The sequence below is a fragment of the Chanos chanos genome, chromosome 10, assembly GCF_902362185.1.
Source record: "Chanos chanos chromosome 10, fChaCha1.1, whole genome shotgun sequence".
NCBI classification, from domain to species: domain Eukaryota; kingdom Metazoa; phylum Chordata; class Actinopteri; order Gonorynchiformes; family Chanidae; genus Chanos; species Chanos chanos.
In genome coordinates, this window is record NC_044504.1 from 23,366,274 (window position 1) to 23,384,632 (window position 18,359).

The 18,359-nt window shown below is 41.6% G+C and overlaps 1 protein-coding gene across 1 annotated transcript in view; it reads left to right on the top strand.

The window, feature by feature from the left end:
* Positions 1-2,996: 2,996 nt before the first annotated feature.
* Positions 2,997-18,359, top strand: part of fmn2a (formin 2a) — a 36,732-nt gene continuing 21,369 nt past the window's right edge. Inside the window, exons 1-6 of the mRNA XM_030787500.1 lie at positions 2,997-5,085; positions 6,913-7,043; positions 10,360-10,479; positions 11,760-12,733; positions 13,709-13,853; positions 16,752-16,839. Of these exons, the coding sequence (XP_030643360.1) occupies positions 2,997-5,085; positions 6,913-7,043; positions 10,360-10,479; positions 11,760-12,733; positions 13,709-13,853; positions 16,752-16,839 (3,547 nt within the window). The remainder of the gene's footprint in view (positions 5,086-6,912; positions 7,044-10,359; positions 10,480-11,759; positions 12,734-13,708; positions 13,854-16,751; positions 16,840-18,359) is intronic.

An 18,359-nucleotide genomic window follows, 5' to 3' on the forward strand; every position in this document is an offset into this window, starting at 1 on the left:
AATAAATTATAACAATGGTTTGACGTCATCACTAATGATAAAACAAAACTGGATAATAGAAGTATTGCATAATGTATCTTATTATGATATCCAGTGGTTATCTATCTAGTTATTTTGTGTATATTTGATACAAATGCACAAATATATATAACCATAATGAATAATAGTGCTATTGGTGGCAAACAGGAAGTGTGCCATACCAGTTAATACTAGTTAATACCAGTAACATCAAAGGGTAACATGTCTGTAGTGCCCCCCCCCCCTCCCCTGGCAGGACAATGTAATAACCACTGGATAACAAAATAAGTGATTATGTTATTGGTTAACTTTTTATTACACAATCAGAAACTTTTATTAAGTTATCAAATATTTTATTCTCATGTTTCATTACATATAAGTGGAAAAGTTATTACATTATTGTGATTTGTTACATTATTATGAATCACAAAACAGTTTCACCAAAATGAAGCCACACATATATACAAACACATGTGTGTACACACACACACACACACCAGAATTCTTGGCATTCCATCAGTTTAATGGTGGCTGTCAATGGACGTATGATTCATTAAATTAAGAGCCTCTTTAGACGTTTTCTTCCCCAATAATGCAAAGCCTAAATTTATTTCCACGTTGTTCATATATTATGTGTGCATTTTAATTCAAGATATGAATATTAAATACAACGACATCCATTTTGAAATGAAGGACAGTCGCTATAATGGAAGGTCACAGCACTGGCAGGTTGTTGTAAAAATAGTACATAAAGAATAATGAAAAAAATGTCGAATCTAATCTCCATGCACTTCAAGATTTACATGCACTTCTGTCTGGTAATGTTACAGAGTAAACACAAGTAAACAGGCCAAGAGGGTCAAATGAACCGAGCTTATCTGTGATGTTTGTGAGCACGTTTATGTTTGAATATGAAAAGCCATTGTGACCATATGAATAGATGTTAAATGACTGTTTACAGTTTGATTTGTGCTCTCCTGTAATTGAGTGTTATTGAAACACAATTCCAGTGCTAAACATTTTTATCCAGCAGTCGTTTCTGAGAATAAATGTCACATTTTTAAACTATTTTGTGTTACGTTCCTTGCGTGTCTATTGCCAAACCCCAGACATTAGGTTCCTTTTCTTTATTCAAAACCAACCAACTGATATGGCTGATTATATAAGTTTGATATGAAATAAATTTTTATGAGTTGAGTGCATTTGTGTCTTGTCACAGACATGGTGTGTATGTGTGTGTGTGTCAGGGTGTACATGTTGTTGTAATGTGTTTTCAAACATATTAAGGCATGTGAGTAGTCACAGAAGAACAGAAGGAAAGACTCCTTGTGTACCGTGTGTGTGTATTAGAGAGAGAGGGAGAGTCTGTGTCCGTATCTGTATCTGTGTGTCTGGCTGTGGAGCTGTTAAAGAGGGCATGTGATTCAAACCCCTCTTTCATGTGACTGAGGATGAGAAAAGATCACAAATACTTGTTTGTTTCCACAATGTACCAGAGACTCCACCAAGGCAAGTATGTCTGCTGTCTTTCACGCGAATAATCTCTCCTCCCGTTGCCTTTTGTTCTTCTTTTCCTCTGTTCTTTGAGTGTTGTCACACTTTTGGGTTATTTTCCATACTCAGGTTTGGGTTAGTTAGGGACTGATTTTTACTTTAAATTGTTATTCCATTTTGAGAATCTTTTTAAAACCTGGATTGGTCTAATATAAGTATGCCAAAATGCCCTTCTGGTTTAATGAGGTTCAAGTGTGATTTAAAAGAAAACTACTGTGTTTTTTGTTTTTTTTAACTCTTGACCTAACACTTCTTGTATAACAGCAGTTATTTGTGGGATAATTCTTGTTATATGTCTTCAAACTGTGTGAATGAAGGATAATTACCTGGTTGTGTACATTTGTCAGTTATCCACATTAACCTGTTTAGTAAATACAGTCATGCTTGACCAGATGTGACTGATGAATCAGGTCATCTTGTAATGATATTTGTCTCGCAGACCTGTGCAGTCTTGCTAAGAATCCTGACTTTATTATGATTATAAGAGTGACATGAATCCTGAATGTCTGTCATTATGTATATATAGGGACATGCATTTGTAGCGTCCCCATGGAGATGTCATGATTGCTAGTTCAGCAGCCTCAGTCACGCAATAATCTGTGGTGCCAGTTTTTTGTACTCTTTCACCCTGCACAGACACACACACACATGTGCACTCTCCCTCTCTCTCTCTCTCTCTCTCTCTCTCTCTCTCTCTTTCATGCACACTCACAGACACACACACAAAGTCATAGATGTGAGTCTGTGTCTATTTATAGTTGTGCTCCTTGCTTAGATTTACTGGGATTATCTCTAGAACATTTTCTCACTAGGCCCATTGGAATATTCAGGATACTGAAATTATAATCCCATAATAATGGATTTCAAAACACTTCGGCATGAGTGGGACTGAATCATTGATGCAGTATAACCATAGATAAAATGGTCTGACACGCAAGAGAAAGCTCTTTTGTTCTCTTCCATCAAAACAAAAAAAAAAGGAAACAGAATACCAACTGGCCTCTAAATGCTCTGTGAAGTGGAGAGTAGCAGTATTAATCCCTAGGGCTCTGTTAGGTGTATGGCCTGGGGCCCAGGGAGACGTTGTTGACGTGACACACTAATGAGAATGGCACACCTTAAATGCATGCAGCTGCTTAGCGATATAGAGACAGAATTGTCATTTAACATGGTCTCTTCCATGTGTGTTGGCACCCTTCCCTTGTGCATGAATAATTCATTTGATTTTAAGGAATTTTTGAAATATTAATAATTAAGGCTTACATCCACATTTTATGTTACTTTGAAAAGTGTGGTTTTTTTGGAATTAGTTTTACTGCTCAACATTTATTGGTGGCTTTATTTTGTGTTCGTTTCTCCTAGGTGTATTTGTGTCCAGTGTAAACTGTCTTCAGGTGTTCAGGTGTAGCTGGATTTGAGGCAAAATGCAGACCATTCAAACCATAGAGACTAAGCTACCCATGCTGAAAGAGAGTTTCCACACAACTCTGTTCCAAGGGAGCGAGAGAGAGAGGGAGAGGAGAAAAAGCAGCCTTACCAACCTAATCAGAATACAACAACAAAAACAAAAACAACTTGAACTGCAGCAGCAGCAACCTTCGGGCTCTGAGAGTCACACTGAGCATGCTCGGGTGGTTCGCTCAGCCAGTAGCCCATTATGCAACCTAAAAGAGCGAGCAGAGGCAGGAGCAACTGAGCGAGAGAACGGGAATGTGACAGAGAGAGACGGGCGGGGGGAGACAGTCCTAACCAGCCTCTCCTCTACGTCACACACTCTCGCATCATCACAACAGCTGCTCACGGCAGCGGAGAGAGAGAGTGAGGGATTAGAGAGAGAAGAGCAAAAGAGAGTCAAAGAGCAGCAGGAGCAGAGGGGGAGTGAGCAGGAGCACGAGCAGGCGCCTTCTATTGAGCAGGTACGTTCACAGAATGGCCTAATCGCCAGAGGGGTCCGCCTGCTGAGAAATATGGGCAACCAGGAGGGCAAGCAGAGAAAAGTAACCTCAGCTGGGTCTGAAGGAGTAGGGGATGGAGCAGAGCTGGAGGAGAGGGGCCAGGAGAGCTCCAGGAAAGCCTTACAAAACAAAAAGTTGGGGAAAACTGATGTGGCTAAAAAGAAAAGCAAAGGTGACTCAAAGGGCTCGGTCTTCTCCAGCATGCGTATTCGAAAGGGGCTCTCATGGAAAGGTGTTACCAAAGAGGACATTCTGGATGAAGGGGTGAAGTGTAAGACCCAGGAAGATCCCGGGGAGGTGAAGTCAGATGACCAGCCTGAAAAAGTGCATGAGATGGAGGTGACCCGGCAGTCAGCAATGGACACTACAGAGGAAGAGGAGGATAGAGAGGAAGGAGGAAGGATTAGTGCTGGATCAAGATCAAGCTCAGGGTCTGACCTGGAGCTCTATAGCTACCACTCAGCCACAGACCTACTGACTGATATCCAGACAACCATTCGGCAGCAGCACGTGGAGAATGTTGTGGAGGACACAATGGGAGAAAAGGAGGGAGAGGTAAAATCCAAAGATAATGTCATCTCTGAGGTCAAGGGTGAGCTGGCCCATGTCTTGTCCAGTGGGAGCAGGAAAGGACTTGATGATGCAGAACGCAAACCTAATGAAAGTCCTGAACAGGAGGAGATAGGATGTAAGCTTTTGACGTGTAAACCTGACCCAGACCAAGAGATGGACCAGATGTGTGAGAGTGGTCCACCTTTGATGACCAACTTTGACCTCACGACAGTCACCAAGACCGCCAGCAGCTACAGCTTTCAGGATATCACCGCGACCACCACCTCATCTTATGAGAGCGCAGAAGAACGTTTGGACGAAGAAGGAGGAAGTTCTTCTCTCTGCTCCTTGCTTGAGGAGCGTAACAGTGATGATGGTAGTCATGGTTTCCTGACACGGAGCCTAGAGTTGGGCCCGAGGTTAAGTGGCAGAAATGGCACTGAAGCCCAGCCAAAGGTCAGTCGGGTCATTTTCATGTCACAGAAAAGCCTAAGTAGCGTGGACCTTAACACTGAACGAGGTGTAGATGCTGATGACGGTGGTGGTGGCATAGGAGGAGATGAAGGGCAAGGGAATGCAGCTTGGCAAAGGAGAAAGAGCAGCAGCGTATCCATCACACAGTGGTCATCTGAGAATACACTTGGCATGGGGTCACAACCTCGAAGGGCTTCCACAGTCAAACTCTATCCACCCATCCATCCTTCCTATGTAAAGACCACCACCAGACAGCTAACCTCTCCCACTCAGAGCCCCTCCTGCCTCCAGCGTGTAGGATCAGGGTCAAGTCAAGGGTCCCAAAGGGCAGAAAGTTGGAGGTCTCGGAGGCAGAGGTCCTGCAGTATTGCTGCACCGCCGAGCTACTGTGAGGATTGGAATATACCCCAAGAAGGGCAAGAGGGCACCCCAGTGGGCTTTTACAGGGGCTTTAATGAGACCCCTGGTCCCAGACGCTCATCATCCTGTCTGCAGACAGCAACACTGGGTGCCCTTCAAGATGTGTTCTCTGGTAAGTGACCAGTGATGTGACTTAGTGTCTACACCGAGTTCACAAAGCTCAAGGAAAGCTTGGATATGTGGCATGACTTGAACCTTATCCTTTAATATTGTACAATCTGTACATCCTCTGACTTAGTCAAAACAGATGACAAATATATGATATGGGAATATCTCTGAAGATGAATGAGACCACAAGTCAAATCAATTAATTTATCTGTTCCTAAATAAACCTGCACAACTGCTCCATGATGTGAGCATTAGTGATTAGTGTAGCACTATGATCACTGAGGATGACAGCACACGTAATATCCATGTATGCTCTCTCCGTCTATCTGTCTGTCCGTCTTTCTGTCTCTCTCTCTCTCTGTCTCTCTGTCTCTCTCTCTCTCTCTCTGTCCCTGAAGGCTTTGGTCATATAAATATGTGGTCATATGTCTTTTCTTTTGATTATTTTATTAGATTAATTATTGCTGGTTCATTTGGCCTTGTTGCAGAGTTTCTGATAAATCACGTTTCTTATTACAGCATATCTGCAGACATTGAACATACTGAATTCCCTCAATGCTAAAATGCATTAAACCACTGCAAGACTATAGTGTAGCAATGTAGAATTTTGTAAATCATATCTTTAAAGACTGCTCATGCAGTCTGAGTATGGCATCTGACACATATTTTCTCTCCACTCCCATAAGACTTCTTTGGCTCTATGTTTTTCTTTTATTATTATGAATTTGGTCATTTCAAGAATTGTACACTCTCTAGAAGAGCTAATGCTAGAATTCTGTAATCTGTTAATGATTACCTGGATTGTAATCAGAGGTCTCATGGATTTTACCAGGGTCTAATTTGTTGCTGCAATCATTTTAATCTTCTTATCACAGAGATTTTTTGATAATCCATGCAGACTATGAAAGTTTCATAACATTTATCTGAACAGTATGGCAAAATATATTACTTTGCTCCTAAGAGTTCAACATTTGTAGCTGTCTTTTACGGAAGTAGCATGTATTCATTGAAATGTTAAAACACAGAATGCAACAGCTGTAAAACTACTTTTTAACCAAGCAGAAAATACAGCCAGAGTCATGCTGATGGTAGGCAGACCATCACTAATACTGAGGCATGTGTGTTTTATCTCAGCGGAATCCTCTGAAATGGTTGTCTGCTTGCCATGATTTTCTCACAGACACAGGGAATCTGCAGGAAGAGTATTGAGTTTGTGTCTGACTGATAAATGAGAGAGAGAAAAAGAAGAAAGAGAAAGAGCGTTACACTGATACACAGAGTAATGCTCTTCTGTACAGAAACGAGTCTGTCTCCTGTCTCCAGGACAAGTGATTTCTTGGGTTATTCAGTCTAGACTTTTTTTTTTTTTCAAATCCGCACGTAAGTAGTTAAAAAAGAAAACAAACAAATCTAATACACCTGTTCACAGGGAATAATTTAAAAGCACACCTCATACAAAAAAAAATGTTCAAATCATGTATAACTTATTCTTAATTCATTTATTAATATTTACCGCTAACATTTTGAAAGATTATGTTTTTGACCCATGGGTTATTGCATAAACATGCACTCATCAATGATGACAAACTCTGTCATATACTATGAGTGACCCTGGAAACACACTGACCACACTGTTTACTGATGTAAAACTGTCTCTTTTCTCTTCTCTCTCTCTCTCTCTCTCTCTCTCTCTCTCTCTCACACACACACACACAAACACACACTCTCTCTCTCTCTCTCTTCCTCTTTGTCTCTTGTTCCTCAGGTCGTGCCCTGTTGGAGAGATTTTTTAATCAGTCAGATGGCGATGATGATGATGATGATGATGATGATGATGATGATGATGATGAGGCTGTGAGGTTCTGTTCTCGTATTTTGGCTCTGGGAATCCTGCAGCCCTTCAGTGACTGTTTTAGGGAACAGCCAGGAGGGGGCAATACATCTGACACGCCCACTTTTAATGTGAGACTGAACATCCACAGCTTTCACCACATTCACTGAATTTCACAAATCACATGAAAATATCCATTTCCTTTTAATAATATTCATTTATATTTTATGAACTTAAGGTCCCTTAAAGGTGAACAAAAGTAACACTCAAATATTGTCTATGTCCATGAGAGATAAAATATTATTTTACGGCCATTTATCATATCAGACTATACATCCTTCTACAGGATATTAAGGGGAAAAAAATCAAAATTTTAGACTTAGGCAGAACTCAGTGTCAATATCAGTGTATTAACACTCCAAAACATCAGTACGACAGTGTAATATTAATTATATGGTAAAATAAGTACTCTTTCTATTTGTTTATCCAAAGAGATGGTGAAAACTGGTGAATTTAGGGTTAACTGATATTTTAAAAGGCTCAATGTTGCCTTGCATCTCTCTTTGTAAATTCATGAGGTTGGATATGTTCTTTGTAGGCTAGGCTATGTGCTGTGAGGAGGTGCTGTCTCTCTGCAGAGAGTGAACTCACACATACACAATAACACTGCATGTCTGAATGAGAAGGCAGGAGAAGCTGCTGCTGAAAGTTACTAAAATTAAATCACTTTCTCACATATTATCACAGTTCATTAAAGACCCATCAAAATCCCCTTCACTTTCACCACACACACACACAGAGAAAGAAGGAGAGAGGGAGAGAGAGAGAGAGAGAGAGAGAGAGAGAATCATACAGAATGGCAGGATCCATTAAAAAACATTCTTTGCTGGTTGAAGTTTGTAAATCAGTTGCCTGGTTAAATCAAACAGTTTCAGATGCGGTAGTGTTCCCTGTGTTAGTGACAAAAATATGGGGTTTTTGTTCTCCATGGTGCTCTCCATCTCACATATGTAGTTATTGCATTCCTATGTTTGGCTGACCCATGTGACTGAGGCTTTGCCAAGACCAGTCACTGTCATTGAGTTCAGCCAGATTTAAGCAGATGGACTCTTCTAACTGCTTTCATCCCTCCTCCCTCTAACACAAGCATATACAGGCGTGAACACACACAGGCATGCACATTCACATATAGACAAATATATAGACAACATATAGAGATACATATACATACACACAGATGCATACGTACACATTCACATTCTCTCTCTCTCACACACACACACACACACACACGCACACACATACAGAGTGAGAGAGAGAGAGAGAGAGAGAGACAAAGATAGGCGCACATGCTCAATCGTAGAATAAATTATTGCAATTGTATGTCCTCCCTTTTGCTGCACTACACACACATCTGCACGAGTGAGCCATCTGTTGACCTGCTTATGTAACAGCTCCACATGCCCCATGCCTCACTGGCTTGATCCCAGCTGAGGACTTGCTCTCTCTGGGTTACAGAGAAATCTCCATCACATACACACACACACACACACACACACACACGCACGTACGCTTGCATATCCTCAGCTTTGCACAGAGAGCAAGACCCGCAGCCCTAATACCGCTCAGGCTCTCTCTGCCCTTTATACTGTTATTCTTGCTCTTTCTTTCTCTCTCTCTCTGTCTCTCCCTCTCTCTCTCTCCCTCTCTCAGTCTCCCCCTATTCTCCTTGCACTCATATTTTATATTTTTGTCAGTCACACTGAGTGCCCAAGGCATTGATATTCTTGTATTTGTGGTATGATGACAGTCAGTGAGATACGTGCGCGCACACACGCACGCACACACACACACACACACGCACACATATTCATCAGGCCACTCTTCCTTCATGACTGCACTTTTAACACCACTTGTCAGGTTACATAATATCAGGTCTTGTTCTCAGCCTCACTGTCAAGAGTAACCTTTCATTGAGTATTAACTTCACATCCACAAAATAAACAACCATGAATGAGCATTCATTGGTTCTCTAATATCTCTGCAGTGTCAACATCTATAAACCCCGATGCCATTTTCAATTTGGAAAACTTTCAGAACCAATTTAGAAATCTTTTACAAATCATCTTTCATCTTTTGCAATATTAATCCAGATTGTCATTTTTGTTCCCAGAGCCTGACACAGGAGAAAGTGAATATGAATTAATTCTTTTTTTATCACCATTCCTTGGGGAAGAGCATGTCTATCTGTACAAAAGAGTCTCTTAACCCAGCATTTAACACCATCTCACCGGAGATTAAGGGAGAACTGATTCAAAAGAACTTAAAGCAGGATGGAGCAGTTTAAAAGAACCAAACACCTTCAGGAAGACTGTGGAGAACCTATTTAAATACACTCACACGCTGATCTATCACTGTCTAAAAGCGTGATGCAGTGAGCAGTCAAAATGAATCAAACTAGACAGTGATTCAAAAGAACAGACAGTGATTCAAAAGAGTAGACAGTGATTTAAAAGAGTAGACAGTGATTTAAAAGAGGAGACAGTGATTTAAAAGAGTAGACAGTGATTCCAAAGGAGTATTTGAAGCATCGTTTTGCTCTACAGACATCAACTGAACCAGGATCAAATGTTAAATAAACCTGTACATACTAGTACAGAATCTGTCAAACCCAGTCCCTGGAAGTCAACTGCCTGCTACTGTTTTAGTTGTGTTTGCATTTATCTGTGTGTCTTTCCCATAAATGGCACCCTGATTAGACCAGTTATATCCATGTCTACATTCAGCTGATCTGGGGTCAGTTCATGACTGACATTCTCCCTACACGCATATCTCTCATCTCTAAGGCTCCCAAAGTCATCCTCCCTCTGCTTAAATCTTCAGATTGGAATGCAATCTTTTTACAGAGACATCACACAGTCTGCATTTTGAGAATGCCACTGATTTGATCTGATTTAGAATCTCTTCTTTTAAATGAAATTAATTTTCTTTTTTTTTTGCTTTTTTTGCATAATATAAGACACTTTTATGCAGGAACAAAGTCATGTTTTTTTTAGGTCAGTGTGGGCATGAGCATTTTTTTCACCAAGTGTTATTTTGGACACTGTAACACTGTAAATACACCAGTAGAGGTCACCCTCCTCTATGATAAAGACAGCTACTAAGCGGAGGTTTCAAACCTTCATTACTATCCCTGTTGAATCCGTGAGCCACTCTCTTTGTACCTTTTATCTAGAGTGATAATTAAACAGTGTCATTTTTTCTACCAGAAAAGTTTTTTACAACTTTGTGATCTAACCCTGTGTGCTGAGAATAACCTGTTCTGTTCTGTTTTGTTCTGTTCTGTTTTGTTCTGTTCTGTTCTGTTCTGTTCTCTTCTCTTCTCTTCTCTTCTCTTCTCTTCTCTTCTCTTCTCTTCTCTTCTCTTCTCTTCTCGCCTCTCTACAGAAGGACCAGTTGTATGTTTGGGCTCCACTGGGACAGCGCCTTCATCTGTGGAACCAGAATGAAGGGAAAACACCAGGACGAATACAGACCCAGTGGCCCCCAGCTCCCAGATCAGCCCAGGTGTGTCTAGATTCTACCAGTAAATGACATACCTCTAACTGCAATCCAGCAATGATCCCAAAAAAGTCCTCATGGATGTATAAAGTTAATGTTTCAAATCTCAGCTTCTGTCCAGTTATTTGGTTACATTTAGAATGTACTCTACTTACTGCTGGACCGAAGCCCAGGTCTAATCTAGATCAAGGGGCATATTTCAACTAGAAAATAGAAATAGCTGTAATTCAGTAATTAATCTGAATTCATTTATCAGTGTGGATTTAGTCATTGATGATTTAGTCATCATCACTATAGATTTAGTCATCAGTGATTCCAGCAGTTAACCAGAATGTGGTAGTCAGTATGATTTCAGTTGTTGCACTGATCTACAGGCAATAGAAATGGCTACCACTAGCATCCTTACACTTGCTGGTTGTGAGAAGCCATTCTATTTTCCCTGAGTCAGGCCCCTCAGATGGATAAGTGTAACCAGACCCCTGAAATTCCCCCACTCTCCCCAGACTGTAGCTTGAGCTGCTGGCTTTGAAGCCGTTTGAGGCTTTAATCGCAGAGGGGTGACCTCTTCAGTGAGACTCAGTGGCTCGGCTTTAAGGAGCCCAAAGGAGACACAACTCTCACTAGTCTAGACTCTCTGGACTTCCATGACCCTCGTCATCAGATTGTCAGCGTGTGTTTGAGGTTCTTCTTGTGGAAGCCTGAGTGTACATATGGATGAAGAATGAATAGAAGTGCAATCAGCAGATGATAACAGAGAGAGGAAACGTCCACAACATTGTCATCATTACTGAAAAGAAGAGAGAGTCACTGGAAAGTACTCACTCCCCACATTATCCAGTGTAAAAGCAATGAAAAATGGAGGTTGTGTGTGTGTGTGTGTGTGTGTGTGAGGCATATCTCTGTTGTGTGTTGTATTTTATATGTTGGATGTGGTGAGGCAGCATTCATTTGGCCCGCCATTTCTCCCTCATCCAGGAAACACGGTGGCGTGTTTTTTCCCCCTGATAGGCACAGAGTGTTTTTATTGACTTGTGGGAGACCGCATGCGTGTCTGCCTTATGTTTTTTAGGGGAAAACATGCTCAAATACCCCTCCTTTTTACTCTGTTATAAAATCAGTTTCTAAGTCCCTAATGAAGGGAGGACACGTAGTATATGTGCCACACACCCCAACCCATGGAGCCTCAGAACACTCACTGTAAATTACAGTCATTACATGAGTTTTATGCCTCTGTTTTTCTAGTTCACTTAAATCTGTAGACTGACCCTTGATTGTTATTTCTACAGGAAGTCTCTGGAAGCCAGTCAGGGAATCTCACAGACAGGAATTCCTCCATGATCCATGACATGGAAAGGACCATCGAGGAATTGCGAGATAAGATTGCAGAGCTGGAGAAACAGCAGGGATCTTTGGAAAGCAAACTCAAGACCACTGTTGAGGTTGCGGTCATTGGTAACTGTCACCATGGAGACACACAAACAGAAACCGACAGAGGGCATAAACCTGACTGGGAGGCTAAGGCTGTACAGACCTCTCCAGTGGAGGAAGCTTTCAGATTTGCGGTGCCTTTCTTAAATGGAGTGAGAAGTCCTGCAGTAAATGGAGTGACTGAGGAACCAGCCCCTCATACTGGAAGTCCCTTCATCTGTGCCTGTCAAAGACTGTCAAAAGAGGACAAGGTCACCGAATCTCAGCTTACTTCTCACATGACCACATCTGCATCAGAGCCTCCTCCTCCTGCTCCTCCTCTGCCGCCTCCTCTCACCGGTTCTGGCCCATCTATACCACCTCCACCTCCACCTCCTCCCCCACCTCCCCCTCCACCTTTTCCAGGTCAAGGCCAATGCCCACCACCTCCTCCTCCTCCTCCTCCTCCACCTCCAGGTCCTGGTATAGGGCTGCCCCCACCACCTCCTCCACCCCCTCCTCCTAGCCTGGGACCACCTCCCCCACCACCTCTTCCTGGCCTTGGTCCACCTCCCCCTCCACCTCCTCCTGGCCTGGGGCCACCTCCCCCTCCACCTCCTCCTGGCCTGGGACCACCTCCCCCTCCACCTCCTCCTGGTATGGGCCCTCCCCCTCCTCCACCTCCTGGTATGGGTCCACCTCCTCCCCTAGGCTTTGGACCTCCCCCGCCTTTAACTCTAGGTCTATTGGGAGTGGGCATTGCTCAAGAGGCCGCTCCTTTAAAAGCTGTGATTGAGCCCCCTCGACCCATGAAGCCCCTGTATTGGACCAGGATCCAGCTGCACACTAAAAAGTAATCATATGCCTCATTGATTGTCTCTGGGTGTGTGTGTGTGTGAGTGGGTATGTTTGCTTCTGTGATGTGGCCAGTTTTAGTCTAGCAGGCTGGATTTCTCAACATTTCTCAACATTATGTATTTGCATACATTTAACTGATGCACAAAAGAAAAATGAATACAGTATCTTTGATTTATTGCTTAAACTAACACACACCTCACCTCAGGTCACCCTGTAAATACCTATAAGAAATACAGGCAGTCTACAGATGTGGTTTACATATCTGGTTTACAGTCACATGGTTCACACAGCAGGCCCAACTCACTGACAATGATTCTGCTCCATAGACTCCACATCTACAGATCTACACATTCATCTCCAGTTCCACAGACTATAGTTTGTACTTGTAGTTCCTCATAGTTCATGCTCACAGCAGTATGGACTGCCTCTTAGTGTGAGAAGAAAGGCAGACATTAGTCTCTGTGTGGTCAGCCCATGCTTGAGCAGAAACAGATGCTCTTGAGTGTTTTTAACAGGGTACAATGAGCTATACTGTAGTATTATGCTTCGCTCCAATGATATGACTGAGCGCTTGGAGGACTACATGCCATCCAAACACTCATAAAAATGTAGTTATGATGGAGAGCATGACACCTGAATATAAAGAAATGGAACATGCAGTTAGGCCATGTCCCTTGCATGCCAAATGACCAAATTAAAAGATTTCTCATTTGTTTCACATCAGAATAGATAATTGAAAAGATAAGTAAATAGATGATTTAGGGTTGTATTTAATGTTTTTTTTTATTGTTTTAATATCTTTTAATTTGATTTTATGATTCTGCTGATAAAATGAACTTAGCTGAACAAGATGGAAGTGTTCATTGATCTACCTGCAGTGGAGTGGACTGAAAGGCTAATTGAGGGTTGCGTGTAATTCTTTTTGAATGACCCGCTTAGTGTCCCAATGTGTCCTTGTCTTTGACTTCAGGGAGGCAAAAAGTCATCTGGTGTGGGAGAAGATAGAGGAACCATCAGTGAATTTTGACGAATTTGTCGAACTTTTCGCCAAAAGTACAGTGAAAGAGAAGAAGAAGCCCATTTCAGACACCATCACTAAGTCAAAGGCAAAGCAGGTGAGTGAAAATGCCAAATCATTACTTCTGACACAAGAGGTTTTCACTCTTTTTCCTCGAACTCACCTCTCTCTACTCTCATGTCTGTCTGTAGATGCAGTTTAGGTAAAAAACTGCAAATTTTTAATGATGAGCCTTCATGCCCAGGCTGGAAATTTGGTTTCAAACAGGTTCATTTCCCTGATGTCTGGTGTGACAGTGATGGAGTACTTGACACTGTGACACACATTCAAACACCAAGAGCGTTCATGCTGAGTGCTGTTTGTTTTGCTTGCAGAGAAACACTATATAACATTGTTGCTTAACCTCGGCATGTATTGTTCCATTTTGGTGTTTACTTTAACAGAAAATTGAATCTTTTTTACCACTTAGAAAGAGGAGTTATAACTTATGCAATACTAAAAATTCCTCTTTTATGTGTTCCTTTTGGAAAGCTTTCGTTTGTCAGCATGTCTTAAGGAGATCCCAATTGAGATTTGCAGGAACGTGGGACACAGGGGTTTCATTAGAAAAGCCTCTTGCTTTCTTTCTCTCATTCTGTAACCAAGGCAACCATCCCAGAAGTTTGCGTGTGGTGAGCTTGCGGTGTCCAGGGCAGCGGGCGATGAATCTCATGAAAATGTGATTCACGATGCGGATTTTGTCATATTGTTTCGGGGGTTTTTTGTTCTGCTGACAGTTTGGTGTGAAAATAATGCCCAGGCTTTTGGGTCTGCAAACACATCTGTGATTATGGGGAAAGGATAAAGTAGGCAAGAAGTTGAAGTTTCAAGAGTTAAAAGTTTCAAAGGAGACCAAATATCACTCAAAATGATAAAAAAAAGAAAAGAGTGGGCCGTTTGATGGCAAGCAGTGAGATAAGAGTTTTTTCTAAACTGTTTATACATATTTCACAAAAAATGTTTCAAAGTTGCGCACAAAGCGTTCAGAATGTGAAAGCTTGTGAATTCCTGTGAAGTTTTGCCCCTGTAGTAAAGCTCCTGTCCATCTACAACAGCCCACGACAGCAACAGGACGGTTCAATTTTTGGCATTCAACTGTGCCATACATATATTTTATTCAGTTTTTTTCAAAACTACCAAAATTAGTAAAAAAAAAACAATACAATTTACTCAGTATTATGGGCTCTACCTGACCCTCTCTGTCTCTCATTTGCTCACTCAGAACACTAACAGAGCCATCCAAGAAACTCCACCTGACCTAAGTCTGTTGTTCCACACTATGAGTGTGTGTGTGTGTGTGTGTGAGAGAGAGAGAGAGAGAGAGAAAGAAAATAGGGTTGATTTACACATAGTTGTAGCTTTGCTCATATCGCAAAATTTAGATTTTCTCCTTGAATGGTGACACATTAACAATAACACAAATCATTAAATACCTCAGTCTGCTAAAGCTACTGTATGAGAGCTGCACCACTAATCTGAAAACTCAAATCTCTAACACAGTCATTCTTACAACATCTGACACATCAAAGACTTTAACACATGTCTCACTCCCTTCACGCACCACACCACAGACTAGCCGTATTTAAAGGTCGGTGGGTAAAAACACTGCAGACAGCCAAAAACCTATAGGGATAATGAGACCTTCTCTCTCAAGACCAGCTGCTTCACCATAAACACCTAATTACACAGCCATGCAGCAATACATTTCAAAGTCACTTTCCTCAATTTCCCCATGGCAGCGCTACCTTTTTTACAAGCTGATAGAAACACCAAAAGCAGTATAATGACTCTCGAATTTACATTCAGAGCTGTGTAGGAAAGGACTGAGAATCTACAAGACTCCTGGGAAACATGAAAAACGAAAAATTACTTACATTTTTTAAATTTTATGTTTGTTTGTGCCCTGTGATGGATTGGCTACCTGTCCAGAGTGTTTCCCAGCCTTTCACCCAATGAATGCTGGGATAGGCTCCAGCACCCCCTGCGACCCTAATTAGGATAAGCAGCTTAGATAATGAGTGAGTGAGTGAGTGAGTGAGTGAGTGAGTGAGTGTGGTTTTTTGTTGTCTTCAGTAAAAAGCCTACAATGTCATGGGTTTAATTGTTTTTAGAACATATTTTGAGTAGTATATTTTCTATAAATTGTCCATATAAAAACGAAATGAAGCAGTATAATTGTAAACGCTAATTTTAATATCTGGGGATAGACACATAAGACTTCTTTCAAAATCTTGAGTGCATATCATTATTTGAGCTGATTACTAAGCTGCTGCACCCATGCAGAGTTTGGCTTAAAAACAGGTGGCAGTTTGGATGGGCTGACTGGTGCCCATAAGAATCATATTATCTAGTGTGTAGTTTGAGTTCTCTTTGATAAAAGTGTAATGTAGTGTTTTTTTGTAAACATGTTCAGTTCACTCTCTGATCTCGAACTCTCCGAACTGGCTTTCTCCCCCCACTTAAAGAGCACATTGTCCCGGGGGAAATTTTAAATCAATTTCATTTAACAAGACATCGCCTCATTTGTGTAATGTTTGTGGTGATTGCCTGGTATGGTGTGCAATCCTGAGGGAAACAGGGGATGTTGGCGGTAAGGGGGTGTTTAACTGAAAGCCTCTCTTGAGAAGAGAGGAAGAAACACACCCTTCTACATGCAAACAAATTTACACTGATTTGAATTGCCTTTATTTAAAATTCATCAGTTAATAATGCATACTGGTTGGATTTAAGAACATATCTTTATAAAGATGATGATGATGATGATGATGATAATGATGATGCTGGTGGTGATGATGATGATGATGATGATGATGACGGTGATGATGCTGGTGGTGGTGATGATAATGATGATGATGATTATGGTGACGATGCTGGTGGTGGTGATGATAATGATAATGATGATGATGATGATGATGATGGTAATGATGATGATGAAATCCCTCTCTGTTTCTCTCAGGTGGTGAAGTTGTTGAGTAATAAGCGATCTCAGGCAGTAGGAATCCTGATGTCCAGTTTACATCTCGACATGAAGGACATTCAAAACGGTGAGTCTCAGACCATTATCACCCTGAAGTTCTGTGCAAAGTGTTGCCACCACATGCTCCCACCCTACAGCAGCAGGAGCAGGCTCTGTATAACAGACTTAGCTCAATACCTGAAATAAATGAAGGACTGGGCCGCGTCCCAGTTGTCTTCCATGCGTCCTTTATCTTGTGACCTTCTTTGCTAAAATTGTTTTAACAGGGTTAGGTGTTGAATAAACTTCACCGAGATTGTCTATTATCCTTTTAATTAAGAGAGCAGAAGCCCAAAGAAAGGGGGATACTGATGAGAATTGGGACACTGCCAAGTCATTCAGATACCTCACACACTTATCTGAGCCCTTGCTGTCTAAAACAGTCCACTTATCATACACCCACTAACACATGACCTAATGCAGCTTTCTTCAACACTAAACCCAATGGGCTGCCCCACTGTGGATCAACTGATAACAAGGATAAATGTGTTTGCTTCAAAGATTCAACATTTGCCAAAAGAAAAAACACTTTTCAGCAGCCTCTCCTGGTCTATCTGAACTTTTGTTTAAATGTGTGACCCTTTGAGCAGGGATCAGATGCAGAGTATTGACCCAGTATGGGGGTCATTATTCCTGGGATTGTATTTACAGCATTTGACATTGTTTGAAAGCTGAGTAGTTCTGATGCAGTGGCGTGAATTAGACAGGAGAACTGGCTGAAGTTTCACACGGTGGGGTTGATGTCTATTGACAGACTGAAACATAGTGATGACGTTTAAAACTGAACCACACATTTCTCAGTGGTGAAAGCTTATGCTCTCCCTTTTGTCATCCCTCTCTGTCTTTCCCTTTCTTTCTCTTGCACTCTCTCTCTCTCCCCTTCCCTCTCTCTCTCTCTCTCTCTCCCTCTGTCTCCCTGTCTCCTGTCTCTCTCTCCCTCATAGTGTTTGTGATGATAAAAACATATCCTCGCTCTGCTGTCATCAAAATCATCTGTCATTCTCTCTATATCACTATATCACACACACACACACACACACACACACACACACACACACACACACACAACCTCCATTTTTCATTGCTTTTACATTGGATAATGTGGAGAGTGAGTACTTTCCACTGACTCTCTTCTCTTTTCAGTAATGCTGACAATGATGAGGATGTTTCCTCTCTCTGTTATCATCTGCTGATTGCACTTCTATTCATTCTTCACCCACATGTCTAAACAGCCCTGAAAGCCACCAATGGCTCATTCTCATCTATGACTTTTCTTTCCTCGCTCCCTCTCTGCACTCGTTTATCCCTGGCCGTGTAGCGGAAATGAGCCTGTCTCATTACATCACATGTTTTAAATGGAAGTCCTCTTTCTCTCAACACACAGTACTATCCATTCTGCTGATTACAGGACACAGTGGATGGGGAGGTCAAAGGTCAGCACGTTTATTTTTCATTAGTTAGTTTATCACATGGTCAGTGTGTAAGGACAGAGTGAGAGGAGCAGAGAAAAGACTGTTATTAATAATAATATTAGTAGTAGTAGTAGTA